This window comes from Platalea leucorodia, assembly GCF_965183815.1.
Source record: "Platalea leucorodia genome assembly, chromosome: 4".
Lineage (NCBI taxonomy): Eukaryota > Metazoa > Chordata > Aves > Pelecaniformes > Threskiornithidae > Platalea > Platalea leucorodia.
This window is the reverse complement of record NC_138826.1, coordinates 79868677-79884642: the sequence shown is the minus strand read 5'-3', so window position 1 is coordinate 79884642 and position 15966 is coordinate 79868677. Positions and strand designations below refer to the sequence as shown.

General features: G+C 39.0%; 2 protein-coding genes across 21 annotated transcripts in view; one reads left to right on the top strand and one right to left on the bottom strand.

Moving 5' to 3' along the window:
• The window catches only part of CEP290 (centrosomal protein 290), a 56517-nt gene extending 49407 nt beyond the window's left edge, over positions 1-7110 (bottom strand). For 9 of the 12 annotated variants that reach the window (XM_082310432.1, XM_082310433.1, XM_082310437.1 and 6 more), the window contains exons 1-11: positions 6837-7110; positions 4627-4683; positions 3885-4005; positions 3667-3744; positions 2817-2886; positions 2563-2609; positions 2034-2177; positions 1772-1825; positions 965-985; positions 665-817; positions 116-298 (exon numbers count right to left, since the gene is read on the bottom strand). In XM_082310432.1, the coding sequence (XP_082166558.1) occupies positions 116-298; positions 665-817; positions 965-985; positions 1772-1825; positions 2034-2177; positions 2563-2609; positions 2817-2886; positions 3667-3744; positions 3885-3986 (852 nt within the window). In that variant the 5' untranslated portion in view covers positions 3987-4005; positions 4627-4683; positions 6837-7110. Of the gene's footprint in view, positions 1-115; positions 299-664; positions 818-964; positions 986-1771; positions 1826-2033; positions 2235-2562; positions 2610-2816; positions 2887-3666; positions 3745-3884; positions 4006-4626; positions 4684-6836 lie in introns of those variants that run through there. The other 3 variants (XM_082310434.1, XM_082310439.1, XM_082310442.1) reach the window with 3 other exon arrangements.
• Positions 7111-7254: 144 nt separating this feature from the next.
• Positions 7255-15966, top strand: part of TMTC3 (transmembrane O-mannosyltransferase targeting cadherins 3) — a 42479-nt gene continuing 33767 nt past the window's right edge. For 2 of the 9 annotated variants that reach the window (XM_082308286.1, XM_082308278.1), the window contains exons 1-5: positions 7261-7332; positions 13092-13182; positions 14334-14446; positions 14746-14846; positions 15682-15796. The gene's annotated coding sequence lies outside the window, so the exon portion shown is untranslated. The other 7 variants (XM_082308282.1, XM_082308281.1, XM_082308279.1 and 4 more) reach the window with 7 other exon arrangements.

Below are 15966 nucleotides of genomic sequence, written 5' to 3'. Positions count from 1 at the left end.
TTCAGTACGTGTGTTTTTAACTAGACATGTTGAACATTTTTTAATTTAAGCTAAAATATGAAAATACAGTATAAACCTAAAAAAAAAATTACATTCAATAACAGTCAGTTCTTACTTGAAATTTGTACTGTTCTTTCTCTTTTCTTAACTGATCCATAACAGTATCAGATTGTTGCACAATTCGTTTCATTTTGTTATATTCATCAGTCATCTTCTCCATTTCTTGCACTGATTCCTCAAGATTCTTCCTCATTTCTTGGTTTTGAATGTCTAACTTCTCATTAGCTTCAGTCAAATTCTGCAAAATTAAAGAAAAAGCTGCTTTTAAACAGTGCACATCGTAATACCTGAATAAGCACTAATTGATAGCCACCTTAAACATACTTGAAAGTCTTACATGAAATTAGCACGGAAGAGAGTATTTCACCTCTAGATCATCAATTTCAACAAATCCTAACAGCAAATAGAAGACAGATCTCCCATTGCCAGTAACTTCATTACCTCTGCCAGAGTCACAGATGCAGAGTATATGCATCACAGAACCCCACTGCATTACAAATTCCCTTACTCCACATGACTTGATCTGTAAATTGACATAGCTTTGTGAAAAACACTATTGTCAGTAACAGCCTAATAAATACTCAATAGCACGCATAGATTTTACCTGAATTTCATCCAAATACTGGACGAGCTCAAAGTTCTTTTTGGACAACTGTGATCTGTAATCAGAGTCCTCTCCTCTTCGTAATAGAATTGTTTCTTTTTGAGAATCTATTTGCCTCTGATAGTCAACTACATCCTGACGCAATTGCTCATTCTGCACAGAAAGCAATCCAAACTTAAATCTATTTTGAAGAGTTGAAGACAAAATTATTGCTTTTCTAGCAAGCTAACACAAAGAGCTAAGACAGTCAAAACCCATCCAAATTCCTACAGCCTGCTTTTAAAAAACTTAAAGCCTCACCTTTTTCTTTATGCGTTTTTTCTTCAGATTAAAAAGGAGAGAACAAGACCAAGAGAACAAAGCATGAAAAATATTAGAAATTATCTTTGCTTTAGGAAGACTAAACAGGAATCAACATAGAGAAAAATAAAATAAGGGTTTTCTATATACCTGTCCATGCACGTACATACATACACACACATACATAAAAGGGCATTTTGAGGAATTCTCAAGGTTTCCCCTCAGGACATTAATTTAGCTTTTGCTCTCTGTTTTATTCTCTCAGAGGCCAAGATTACAGGTATTAAATGCTATAAAACATGCATTTTTTTCCAAAAACAGCTAGAAAAAAATGCTTCAAGAGAACAATTAAAAAAAAATTCTAGCAATAAAGAATGTTAACTCTAACTTTGCATTTATTGTTATATTAACATTTGACTTTTTATAATTTTATTTTAACCAATCAGACAATCTTAGCAAAAGCAGCAAGCATAAACCAAATCCTGTCTAATATCTATCAAATCTGTCAATAGTATTTAAGAAAAATACTAAAAATTCAAAACATGAAATCCAGACAAAATTAATGCACAGTAGGACTATGTAAATTCAAATGTAGACACCTGCTGACCTCAATTAATGAAGTTTCATTGGAGCAAACGTACTATATATTTGCTAAATGTGATTAAAATTCCATATTCTCTTTGTACCAGTTACTAGGAAATGTTCTAAAACATCATACCACACCAAAGATTACAAATACAGAAAGCTAATAATATATTTATAAATAAAGTTAAAAATACAGTAAATGAGCAATAATTCTTTACTAACCTCTCTCCTTAATTTGATGTTTTCATTTTCAGCATCTTCATTTCGAAGAGCAAGCTAGAGAAAGACAGAAAACCCTTATATGGATCACTAACACCACAAACTATGAAAACAAAGAACTCCAGAAACAAAACAGAAAACGAATGCACAGCAGTCCTACTTCATCAGTGTTTTTTTTAATTTCAGAGGCTCTTTTCAGAACATAGACTTTTCAAAAGATGTGCCAGAACAGCTTTTAGAGATGTCAAGCTGAAGTCCTTCTTACCTGTTCATTCACTTTCTTCTCTTTTTCCAATTCTTTTTCTATATCCGTTAACCGTCTCTCTTTTTGTTCTAATTGTTTTTCCAGTTGGTGGATCTCATCACGCAAAAAACGAGTATCACGACCACCAGCAGATCTTTGAGCCATCTTCAGAGCATTAAAATAACATTATAAATATAGTATAGTTCTTCAAAACAGAAAGAACTAAAAAAACAAAGCAGATGCTAAGACTAATGTGGCTAATATTCAGGAAAAGCAACAGAAAGGACTCACTAGCTTCTTTCAACAAAACCCAGAAATCTCTAAAAATAAATGGGATTTATTAAAGTATAAAAAAATTCATTGAAAAATTCATTGTACATACAACCTTTTGCAAACCTGAGGCTGATGAATATCCAAAGCCAATGAAAAGTATTAGCTAAAATGTAGGGCTATTACATCTCTTTACTAGATTAAAACACAAGTCTAAAAAACCTCATTAAAAAAAACCACCAAACGGCAGTCTTTAAATTAACAGAATTTTAAAACATACCTCTAATTCATTTTGAAGTTTCATCACCTTTGTTTTAAATTGATTTTCTGTTAAAATAGAACAGATATAGTGAATTACCCAACAAGGCAAAAAATACATAAAACAACAATGGTTAACCTTAATCTTTAAATATTGGCTTCGCTGAAGCAATTGACTTGAGAGCAGTTGTTATTTTATTCAGTTCCCTAAACTCAAAAAACCCTAAAAATGCATTTAACAAATCACTTAGGAACATAATAAAAAGGCTTGCTTACCACATTTGGCTTGCTCTTCCCCAGCTTTTTCAACTTCTTCTAGTGCCAGTTCTACCTCTTGAGCTTTCATCTGGGAAAAAAAGTATAGTAAACAAAGAAGAAATATTTACTACTAACATAAATTAAAAGATTGTTCCATAGACCTCATGTTTAAAATGATGAAAACATTTACCAAAGAACACTGATTTTCTCTTTTTAAACAAATGAAACCAATCCTGCTTTTCCCCATGCTGACAATTAAGAAGTTCAGATTGTTGAAATATCTTCTTTAGTAATTTATTCTACAGGGCTACCTAAACATTCAAAAGCATACTGCTGAGAATTAAAAACAGTAAAAAAGCCTCTCTAAAACCAATGTGCTAACCTGTGCTGCTGTTATTTCTTGCTTTCAGTACTTTTATGAGTAAATACAAGAAAGTATGATAGATTTGTTGGATCAGTTTTAGGATGGCGGTGTTTCTTCATTCATGGTGACATTTTTATTTACTCTAAAACATCAACCTACCGCAAAAATTTCTATTAAAGTTAAAATCATTACAAATAACTTACATCATCTAACCAATTTTTGAGATATTTGTTTGCATTTTCCATCTATAAAACTAAGGTTCCCTAACTATATAACTGTGTTAGTCTTACTCACTTCCCACTGCTACATGCCATAATCCCAACAGCTACAAGCAGATACTCTGGTGCAAGCACACATTTAGCATATAAATGCTCTTAGGAGTAGCCAGTGTGTTCAATGCAGGAAAAGGAGGAAAAAAAAAAAAAAAAGTAATGATGCTTTCATTTAAACAAAAAATAAAAAAATGCATCTGCAAAATTGTAGAAAGCAAGGATTAATACAAACCTTCATTAGTGACTGAGTAATTTTAAAAAGGTGTATCAGTTGTTCCGGAGTTTCAGTTTTTAAGTCCTTCCCATCAACCTAAGGAAAGAGACAACGGTGTTTTTATACAAATATCAATGAAATCCACAAAATAAGTCATTGATGCATGTGAAGGACCAGAAACAGTTTAGGGAAGAATGTATAACAAAACCCTTATGTTCTGTTTTCCCTTGGAGTACCTTGGACATGGTCTCCAGCAATCTGTCCGCTAGTTCCTCTTGACGAGGCAGAGCATCTGGATCAACCTTCATAAGCTTCTTCCAATCTAAAGTGGGTGCCATATTGAATTTATAATCTTTCCTGGAACAAAAATTAACATAACAATTATCAGACATCATCAGTGCCAACCAATTTTATGTCAAATGATTTAAAGGAGGCTGGTCACTGAACCACACAAGATGATTCTAGTAACTGTATTGATTTTGTAATACTGATTAACATTGTGTTCATATCTTGGTCTACTGCATACAACGAGACTATAGTAAAACCATTTTTTCTTTAAGTTAAAAATTACATCATGCATACTCAAGGAATTTGTGACACTAACAGTGAAGATGAGGACACATGTGAAACCTCTATTTTAACTTTAATATCCTTCTTTTCATCCCCACCTCTCAATGCGGGATTTTTATGTTAATGAACAAACACAACCAGATGTCATTTGAACCAGCCTTGTAGGATAAACATCTCCTTACAGTTACAAAATCATTATTCCTAATATTTAAAACACAACCAACACCTGCTTTAGTTTGATACCATGAGCATCCATTTCTTGACATTAATTTCTAAGATATCAAACTCTTGTATTAAATATCCTTTCCTTTTGATTAGAATATTTGAATTGATAAAGGACAGTAAACAACCTGGAAACTGACAAAAAACTGATCGGAAAGTGGTGCAAAGTTTTGTTCTACTGCTTACCTACTGGTTGCTGTGAGCCACAGTGACTTGTCATATATCTGAAAGTCAATGCAGTATCTGAAAAAGGCAGATGGGATGGGCAGTCTTGAATTATTCTATTCTCTGGAGCTGTCTCTAGCCTTTATTATCAATATTTAAAAAATTAGATTCTGCCAAGTTTAAAACAGAACATTTTTTTAACCTACTTATTGCCCCAAATTATGAATAGGGCATAAATAGTTAAGAAAATTAAGAAATTAATAAAATTAACTAGAATATTAAATTCATTATTATTCAAAAAACTAATGATACAGCAGGGAGATATATTTTATGAAAAAAAAAAATTAAGCTCAATCCATAACTGTAACAATGCTCTATGCTGAGCATGATATTTTGAGATCTGATCCATCGTGCACCCTGTTCATCATTCAGCAGTTTAAAGACACAACAACTGAAACTTCCTCCATTAATGAAAGGCTGACCTGGTATTACTTTCCCAAAAAATATGCCCAAGAAGTCTGAAAGAAGAGCTCTAAGAATTTGAAAACCAGCTGTATGCTTAAGGGAGGATAAAAATCAACATTTCCTCATTTTTTCCGAACACGTGAACTACTCGAGAGCTCCCCTATATTTACCATTTCTTCAGTGTTTGCTAAATGTTTTAGAAAACATTCATTCCATATAATCCATGACTTTGTAAGGATGACATCATATATACATTTTTGCTTTTCTGCTTTGTTGTAGACAGCAAGGGAAAATACAAGAAAATCACACGCAGGTCCGTACTGATCTTGGCGCTCCTACTTCTTCAGTTAATTGAATACCACTTGATTTCATTAACATGCTTGTTTAAAGGTTGGGTTTTTTTAAACATATTAATTTTTTCTTAAAAAACGAGATGTAGCAATTATGGGTATGAAATGCCCAACAATCAAAACTATTCTGAAAGCAAATACACAACCTTATTACTGTCAATCTTTTCCTACTTTCCATCTTTCAAACCTCTTTTTCTCTTAACTTATAAAATAATGTCTTAAGAAAGTACCAGTCCTAAAATTTTATCCAAAAGGAGAGATATCTGTACATAAACAAAATAATCCAACTTGTTGGGAGGCCAGCTATAGTAAGGTGGAGGGGGGGCACAACCTAAGCATACAGTATGTTCCACAGTGTGTACATACTTAGGGACAATAAGAGAGAACTCATTTAATTGAAGAGTTTTCCATCATAAAATTTAGCTGATCCCTTGCCCTCAACTAGAACCTCTGCTTTTAGTTGACAGATAAACTGTGTGGTCAGACACTGAGATCATGGCTCTACAAAAAGTGTGAAATACATGTGCATGTGACATTAGTTACCACAAGATTTTCTTGACTTACTCAAGGAATCAAACATGCATAAAATGGCCAGATGTTACAAAGTTCAGCAAGGGCAGACAGAAAAGGAGGTCCAGTGGGTATGTTTAAGTACTGTCAGAACAAGAATAATGTCCTGTGCTGCCTATAGGAAACCACATAAAGAGGCAGCTAAGCTACCATGCAGATAGATGATACCTATCTGCACCAGTAGGAATAGCTGTGCTTTTTCCATAAAGGTGCCTACAATGTGCACCAGAGAGTCATATGTACTTAAGCAAGACCAAATGCCAAGAAGCAGCATAGCAGCATAATCATCCGGGAGATGTGCTCTGCTAACTCCGTATTAGTTCACCAGGACTCACCCAACTTACGCTACTTCTGATTTTCAAATGACATTACCCAGACTAGCTCTACAGAGCACTAGATCTTAACTACAAAGCCACAAACAAAATGGGATCTTGTGTGGCCTTCCTATTTTCTTCCAGTTCGTATATCCCAGCCCCGGGAATAACACAATGACAGCCCGCGATCCCTCCAGGATGCTGCCGAGAGACAACTTTGCCTCCATTGCACCGGACTCTGCCGAATTAACAAAGTGCGTCCATCTTCATCGCGGGGCCCAGCTGAGGCACCAGCCGAGAGCAGACCCAGCGGGCTCTAACCTCCTCCGGCCACCGCGCTGCGACGATGCCTGAGCCCGGACGCTTCTGCCTGGGACCCGCCGCCCCGGGCCCGGCTGCCCGCGGCGCTCCCGGGGCAGCGCTGGCCGCCCCGGCCGGCGGCAGGGCAGAGCGCAGCGATCCTGGTCTCCTTCCTCAGAGCCGCGCCGCGCCCACCCGCGGCCGCCGAGCATCCCCCGCCCCGTGGCCTCACCGCTCCCCGGGGACGGTGGTGGCGGCGGAGGCCGCTGCTAGGCGACGCCATCAAACTCTCCCGCCGGCTCCGCTCCCGGGGACCCGGCTACTCGTGGGCGCAGCGAAAGACAACGCTCCCGCGGCAGGACAGGCCCCACGGTGCCGGGCGGGCACTCGCAATCCCGAGGTACTGCACGGCCACACGGGAGGGGAGACGGGCGGGGCGGGGCGGGGCGCGATCCCGCTCGGGCGAACCGTTTCACCAGGGCAACGGCGCTGGGCCGCAACCCCACGCCGCCGGCGGCGGACTGCGTGTCCCAGCGTGCCGCGCGGCTCCGCCGGGACCACAGCTCCCGGCATGCTTCGGGGCCCGCCCTCCCGGGGCGGCTTCCCGGCAGCCTTTGCCGGGCAGGAGGGTGGGGTGCTGTGCGCGTGCGCAGTGTCTGGCGGCGGCGGAGGAGGGAGCTGCGGGAGGGGCGCCGGTTGCGGTGGGGCCGCTTCCTCCGCGGCCTCAGGTAGGGCGGGCAGCGGCGGGCTGGGGGCTGTTCCCCCACAGGCGGGATTTGGCGGGGCGGGAGGGTTGGGTCCGGCGTAACTGCTGCCCGCGGTAGTTTCCCGCGGCGGCGAGTGGTCCTCTCTCCCCTGGCCGTGCCTACCGGGCCTCATCCGTGAGCCCTCCGCGCCTGCTGAGCGCCGGGCTGCGCTGCGGCCTCCTTCCTTGGCCGCGCTTCCGCGCCCCCACTCGGCCCGCTCCCTTCCTCAGGCTTCCCGGCGGCCGCCGCTTGCCCGGCCCCTCCGCCCCCACCCCGGCCTTGCGTTTCCTGCCTCGCCCCAGGGCTGCGGGCATCAGGCTCTGCCCCGCATGACCGGCTGGCGGGAGGGCCGCAGCACTGTCCAGGTACGCCTGTGCTTTATGTGTAAGTATGTAACAGTCGGGGCCCAGAAGACAGCTTGCAGACCAGTACAGGAAAAGATCACATCTGTAAACTACGCGGATCCATTGAGTACTGGTGGCCAGCGAGGAGGTCTGAGCGTTGGTAGTGATCTCGTGGTCCAAAAAGTTTGGGATCCTGTGTTTTAGGTAAATGGGTGTGAACGCATCTTTTCAAATAAAAAAAGGAAACCCGGCAACCACTTGAGGCATGTGTGTATCTTTGTATTCATTCAACAGCTGTGGATAGCTGAAGATGATTTGGTTTTTATTTCTTAATGGAAAGAGAAAGGTGATCATAATGTCATCTATGGACTCTGGCCTTTTTCTGGATTATTCATTGTTTTCTTTTTCTTTGCTGTCTGTTGCTTAGTGTTGATATTTAATGAAGGCTGACGATACACAAGATGCTTGGCACTCTTTATAGTTATGTAACTTGGTCCTGTCACAGCATAACATTTAATTCTTGATTGAAAGTAGAGACTTCTATACTTCAGCCAGGGATTGGTTAATTACAGCTCTCTATTTGGATTGGAAAGGCAAACTTTGTAGTTAGGGAAGGGAAAGAGACTAGATTATATTTCATGAATGGGAAACGTTACTAAAAATAAAGTTCATCATGCTTCAGTGTAAAACAATGATTTCTTAGCAGGAGGGGCTTTTATAGGTGGAGCAGGTGATCCACAGAGAATAATACTGCTTTGCTACAAGATGAGCTCTCAGGAAATGGATCCCCCTGTTATCACAGTCCATTGATTGCAGGATGCTTCTGAATAGGAACTCTTTTTTTTTTTTTTTTTTTTTGTATCCTCTTCGTCAGGTTGTTAGGGCTATTACAGCTATTTAATGTGCTTCAGCATTTTTTGTGTGTTGTTCTGTTACAGAATCAACAGAAAATACACCATTACATATACTGCTAGTGAAACCACATCTAGGTTATAGTTGCATAGTGCAGCTAGTAAAGAAGATGCAGAACTAAAGGGGATTTTGAGGTGGGCATGAAAACTTCCAAAAGTGAAAAAAGAGCAAAAAGAATGGAAGTACTAACCCTACACAAAAAGAGAAAAGGTTTAAAATACAGAATGGCTTAGAGCAAGTGAATTAGTTTTTCTTCTGTTCTGCATCACATCTAATTGTGTGACAAACTGTATACGTGGATCTTCTTTTGGTGGGAATACATGCTTGTAGTTCTGGAGCCAAAGAACGTTTTAGCTCCATAGTACACAGCTTGACCAACCCTGATAGAAGAGTTAGGCATCCGTGTTAAACCACAGTTTCGATAACAGTATGCCATTTGAAAGACTTAATACCAAAAACGCAATGTGAAAGATCTAATGGAATGTTATTAAAAATACCGCAAGAAGTCATATACAGACCAAGCATACTAAATACGGACACGCATAGCAGAGTCTAAAGGCTGGCTTTTCAGCTTATGCCACCCATGTAGCTTTTGTTTTTTTGTTCTTTGGAGTTAACAAACATGCAGTTTCTGCTGTTATATTTATAGAACACTGAAGAGTGTTGATTTGTTTGGTCAGCATTATTTTAGAGACACTGTATTTGCATCAGTGTCCTATGAGGACAACAAAAACCCCAAACCCTAAAGGTTTGACTTTGAAGTGTGAGATTATGTTAATCATTTTAAGGTATGAAATACCTTAAAATACAAACCATACCTATGTGGTTTGGATTTCAACTGACTGTTGCACCAGTTGCGTTGAACAAACTGAAGCTAAACCACCAGCTAAACCAGTATCTTCATCTCACCCATTTTTAAATTGTTTTATGTTTTGAGCCTTGTTTGTACCAGAGTACCATAAAATGTCTGGAGTGTTAGTTCAGCTGCTTGGTTGCCAGCAAGCTCTGCACAGTCTTCCTCATGGGAAATCTTTCTTCTGGCCTGCAACACGTGTTCTGACTCCATGTCAGAGCTGCCATTCCTCATCTAGTTGATCCTTCAGAACTGTATGAAGAGGAGGCTAGGTGCCATTGCCTTGCTGGGGAGTGAAGAGTACTTCAGATTAGTCCCATTCCTCTTGATCCTGTAGTATTTGCAGAGGAAGGTTGCCACATTATAATTTTTGTTATGTTTGTTCTGCTTTAGGATCTCAGCAAGATGAAAGGGGAATTGAGGCATGTTTTGCATTCTTCTTCCTCCTGTCTTCCCAAATACTGCTAGCTTTCTCCTATATGAGATTCAAGGCCAATCATTTCAATCTCAGCTGTGCATCTAAGTTGTTTCATAGTGGAGTTGTACCTTGGAGTGACATTTTTAAGAGAAGATAAATTTAAAGGCTATGTTGGAAAGGGACAACAGAAAGAAAAGGGTGATCTCTTTCTGTCATTAAACACTCGTATCAAGTCAGCAGAAAGAATATTCAAGTTAGCAAATAATAAAAATACAGAAAGGGTGGCAAGTAGGCAAGACAAATTAGGACATTAGCAGAGCCTCAGAAGTTGAATTAAAATGCCACTTTTAAGTGACTGTACTACTGGGTTTGGTAACCCATTGTATATATCTCTGCTGATACTCATCAGTTCAGCCACCAGGTCTTAGATCAACTTGTTGCTCACCTGTTTAAAAATAAATATGGGAGTGGTTTTAACAAGTCTTATGTTTTCTTCCACCTTTGATAATTTGATGTTTTTCTGTGTGAACTGTAAATATGTTTTAAACAGTTCAGGACCTTAATGGTTTTCAAAGTACATGTCTCCAGAGTAAATGAGATGCACAACTATTTTTTGGCAGCTCCTTTGTGTATGTCTATCTCTTCACTGGCTTTAGAACTCCAAACAGGAGAGTGGGAAGCCCGTGTATTATGATTAGGTATGTGCATAAATGCTCATTAGCTTGTTTTCAAAGTTTTTCAAGAAACTGCCTATCCGTACTCAAATTGCCTGTTTTTTCTTTCCAGCAACCTAATTAATATAACACAAAATTAAGTTCCTTGGGATTTATGTAGCAATTATGCTTCACATGGCACGCGCAAAGCGCTGTTTATCAAAGCGACTCGGTGGAGTTAAAGACTGTTGCCTCGCTGATGCTTACATTGTCATCTCTAGAGTTGCAGTTTGATTATGGTTGCAGATGTTAAGATCTTGGTATGACTGAAAAGTGTCAGGTGTGTTTTTAATATCTATGAATATTTAATATAGTGTGAATGAAAATATTTTCCAAATATGAGGGAGAAAAAAGAAAATCAATCTTTAGATTGTAGTAACTAATGTTCTGTTATGGACAGTGAATAAGGTGAATTTTAAAGAAGTTTTCTGACAGCTTGAACTGACTTTCAAAATACTGACTGTATCAAAAGTTGCAAATATCAAAAATATGTCAATTATGCTGAGTATTTTCAGGAGTAGTAAGAGCTTTCATACAAAAGCTGGAACATGTTGAAACTTTGCAATTGGGACATCTGTTTGAGATGAATTTTAATGATCATGTTTGTTCCTGTCAGTTTCTGTGGAAATCATGAGCAGGGTTAGGTGGATTACACAAGCTTTTTCCCACACAGAAGTGCCCCATTTTTTAAATTCTGTATTATTGCCACTAGCCATGGCTTTTTTTCTAAAGAAGAAAAAAGTGACTTGCATAGAGCATTTTGTTTGAAGGAGGCTTCATCAGAACAGTAGTTGTTATTAGTGGCCTTCAGGGTATAAAAGAGGTAAGTGCCATTACGCAGTAGAAGAAAAATTTTAAATCTATGTTTAAGTTTCTAAAGTTAGGTAGTAAGATGTGTCTAATCAACACAAATATATTTGTTCCTGCAAGGATCTGTTGTTGATATAAGGTGGCAGACAGCATGTTTATTAGGTGATAGCTAATTATGGAGTGCTAAATAGCTGTTGCATATTTAAGGATTGCAGCTGTATTCCTTCCTAAATACATACTTCCTAATTTTTCCTAAATTCATATCGGCAGAAAATGGCTTCCACAATCCCAAATCTCCCAACCAAGGATACATAGAGCATCATTATGCGTTTTTTATTTGTGTTGAATTATTTGCACAGACTACTGTTATTTTGCAGTATGCAGTGCTAAACTGTAGTGTCATGGATTTGGTAGTGATTGTAGAGAAATATTTTGTTTTCCTACTTTTAGAAAAAAGTTTTGGGTTCGTAGAGGGTTCTCAACAAGTTGGAAGAGGAAAACTACATACCTTACAAGCCAAACCTGCTTGAGAGCTCTGGTTCTTGTCTGTCCTTTCCACTTAATGTCTCTGTATACGCATGAAAACTGTACAGTGCAAAATACAGATCTCTGTGCCACACAGCTTGAGAAAGTTTGGCTAACAGTCAGGTGTTTTGCACAGCTTGGGCATTCTGTTTTCCACAGTCAGCTCTCATGATCATGCAGTTTCTGTCTCACAAGGCTTATCTTGCTGCGTATTGTTTTCAGCTGTGTATTCTTCGTGACGTGTTCAGCTATTGTTGTAAATTAAAACATCCAGCAGAGATCTTGGTAATAAAGTGTCTGTCCTGATTTCATCTAGTCAAATGGGGGCTTTGTGGCTGTTCTATAGACCACAAACTGGCAGTCATACAGCCCAAGGGCTGGTTAAGGTATCTGATGGGCAGTCTTACAAGCTATGAAAGTAGTGGGTAGGTCAGCTCAAAAACATAACTTGAGGGACAGTCAATCTGTTTACATGCGTTGGAGTAGTCAGTGATGTGGTTCTCCATCACAGCAAACCTGTATTAACAAACAAGTTGTTAGGCGGGTATTTATCAATACACCCATCACTGGGAGTGGTGAAGTACTGACACTTACAAGACCATACTTGGGTTGCAAATTTCAACATGTCTGTTGGGCAAGAAGGGGAATATGTCCACTCTCCATGAGTCTCCTGAGGAGCCCAATCATACCAAGGCTTCAGCAGCCTCTTGTACATCTGTGATCTATGAGATTCTCAGTCTTGTATACTCCTTATATGGCTTCTTACTTTCCAACATCAAACTTAAAACAGATTAGTTGGCGTGAAAAGAGTGTTGGCTGCCAAATAGCAATTTCTGTTTTCCACTGAGGTTAGTGGCAGGCATACTTTTGCCTGGCTTACCAAGTACAGATGAGCTTTCTATAAGCCTCCCTCTGTTTTAGTCTTGCGTTCTCAACACGTTGATGATCATTCCAGGTTTGAAGCTTGGAGTTTGGTGGTGGACCTAGCTGTAGTAGCAGATAGGAAGTAGTAGTAACCTTCCTCAAAATCTGCTTTGTTATGCTAACATAAAGGACTGCAACATCATCTTTCCATATTTATGCTTTAATTCAGCAAGAACATTAAACTACCCTGTAATCAGACTAGATGGAAAAACTAATTTTCCTAACTTTATGTACCTTTACAGTATGTTTCAGGAAAAGAAGATCTTAGAATGCCAGAATGCAAGTCAGACGCAGTAACGTATCTGTGCTACAATTTTGTGCAATCTACAGATAGTACGTGGCCTTGAATTTCCCATTTTTCTCTTTGTGCTTGCCCTGGAAGCAGATTGCTGGAAAATGGGGACTCTTCCAGATTTCCATTATGCCCGTCTGTTGCCAAGACCTACTAGTACTTTTGCACACAACAAAAATTTGAGGGGAGTATCGTGTGATGCTTGGCACAGTTCCAGTAGTGTGTTGTGTGACTTGCTGCTAAAACCAGAACAATTCATTTTGTTACATATGTTCATTCCTTACAGTAAATTTAGTAAGCTGTTCAGAATTGCCTGGAGTGTCTGTGGCTCAAATCCTGGTCTTGAAAGACCAAATTATAGCCATCTATTTGCAATCATATCTGTGATTGAAATGTGCATGTAAAGGAGAGGGTGAATTGCAAATTAAAAAATTGTGAAAAGGTGAATTTTTTTCTGGAGTTCTCAAACAGGTTTCTCTGATGGTGGGCTAGCCACTTAAACTTGACTTTGAATGTAGCTAAAATCTTAATTTCTTTATACCTAAGAGTTCCCTGTCATTCAAATGAAAACAATATTTTCCCTACAGTTAGCATGTAGGTAAATGTAGCTCTGCAAGGAAACAGCATGGTCAGTAGTGGTGTAAAATTAGAGTTCTGGGTGGAAGAAATACTAGAAATTCCGAGCAAAAAGAAAGGCTTGTGAAAGCATCGGAATTGCCTATGAATAAGGGATAAGTAAAGTAGCTGTCTTGACATGTATTCTGTGTAGGGAAAAGTAAAAACCTACAAAAAGTAGTTGAGGAGCTAGCAGTTAAGGTTGGTTAAGCTTTTCCTTTTGATAGGAGGCTATACTTAGGAATCTTTCCTTTTTTTTTCTAGTTGGGTAGCAGTAGCTGTTTCTGAAATAGGGTTGTTAAAAATTACCTCAGAGTTACTCTTTGATATGCAAAGCAGTATCTGCAAGGGCTTGCTGCTTCAACTAACCAATACAGTAAAATTATATCGTGAATAAAGAAGTCTCAAGTCACCAAAAACCTACTCACCTTGAGATGCTTTTTCTTAAAGGGCAAATTTAAATAAACCTTACAGTTAGTTCTACGTGGCAGTATTATCTTGTCCCATTAATTTTTGGAACACAGTATTTAAAAAATGGAGGCTTATATATTGCAAAATCCTTACATGTTTGTTGTAGGTCCTTTTCAGATGTCACTGCTTTTCAGCAGAACTAGTGAACTTGAAGAAGTAGGAAGTGCACTGTTCAGAAGCTGTTGCAAACAAGGAATTTCAAACTCTTTTCCTAGCAGGGTGAGAAACAGCAGTTTCTTCTCCTCCACATTCTTTGCGGGGGGGGGGGGGGGGGGGGGGCACTAAAAATCTTTGGTGAGTTGAAGTTCAAAAGTGGGCTGTCTTTTAATGTATTCCTGCAGTATGCATTGTTTTCTTTTTTAATAAGATTTCTCTGGCTGCCAAGAAGACCGTAAATATGTTCAGACTTAATCTTGGCTTAGTGTTTTAATGTACTCTCTTCCAGCCTGGCAAAAAGATGTAGCAGCATCCTTTAACATTTAACATTGTTTTTTTTTTCCTTTTTCTTATTACAAAAGTGGTGGCAACTTTGAAAAAAGGCTCTTTCTTGGTTGAAGTAACACCAATAGCCAGTGCTCCAAGTACTACAAAAGAAGAAAAAGAGCTTCAGTGCCATTATGTAAGTAACACTGAATAGATTGGTTTCATTCCTTTTAAATGATCTTTGTCCTGGTTTTTAGTTTAACTGCACCTGCATCTTGTTGCACAAGTATTCCTTTCCTTACCACTAGTTGTGATAGGTGATTGTCATGTTCTCAGGCCCAGGCTGCAAACCACAATTGAGATTACCTGTCTGGATGAGATATCTCTATGGCTTGTTTTTAGAGGATAGTGTACTTAAACCTGAACACAATTAAAAAAAAAAACAACAAACCAAAGCAAAAAAAAAAAAAAAGTCACCAGCATTTCATGCCTTAGGACAACAAAACAGACTATAGCTTCCTAATAACTCATCAGCTTTAATGTGTGAACCCTGATAGACATAAGGCCAGTGTTTTTACATATTTAGGGATCCACGTTATCCGGCTAATATTAGCTGTTCTGTGTCCTTACAGATGCTACCTCTGTCTAGTTTTGGGGAAAATGCTATATACTTTTGTTCAGTCATCGCTCCTTTTTCTCAAAACTAAGTCAGTGTTCCAATTGTCTGTAGCTTTTCAATGTCTTTGGCCCCAACAATTGACAGTAATCCATGCTGCGTCAACCAATGGTCAAAAAGAATGCCTTTGACCTGTAGTTCCTTCCTGTTCTTCCAAGGTGGAACAGCATTTTCAAACATCCCGATACCTACTAATTTCACCTTTTGATCAGGTCACCCATATATTATTTTTTAAATAATCATAAAACTGTTCTTTAATAATTTCTAGGGCTTAGGAAGTTTATGCAAGATGAGAGAAAATAATGTAAGATGAAGTTCATTTGTTGTGTCTTTTTTGCATGCTGTTTTTCTTTAGACAAGACTCTTGTGAACATTCAGTGACATCGGAGCAATTGGCAGAGTTGAGAAAAAAATGACCTTTTCGTGAACTTCTATGAAGAATGCAGATGAACAAAGTGTGAGCTTCCATGGTAAGTTTAACTTTTTATTATTACTAATGTCCTTCTTTACCTGTTCTTGAACACCTATATTTATGAAGTTCTTCAGAATGTTTGAAATTCATTTTTTTCATTGCTTTTGAAATATTTTGAGTAACACATTTAAACCTAAAAGACATGCATAATTAACACACTGTCCACCT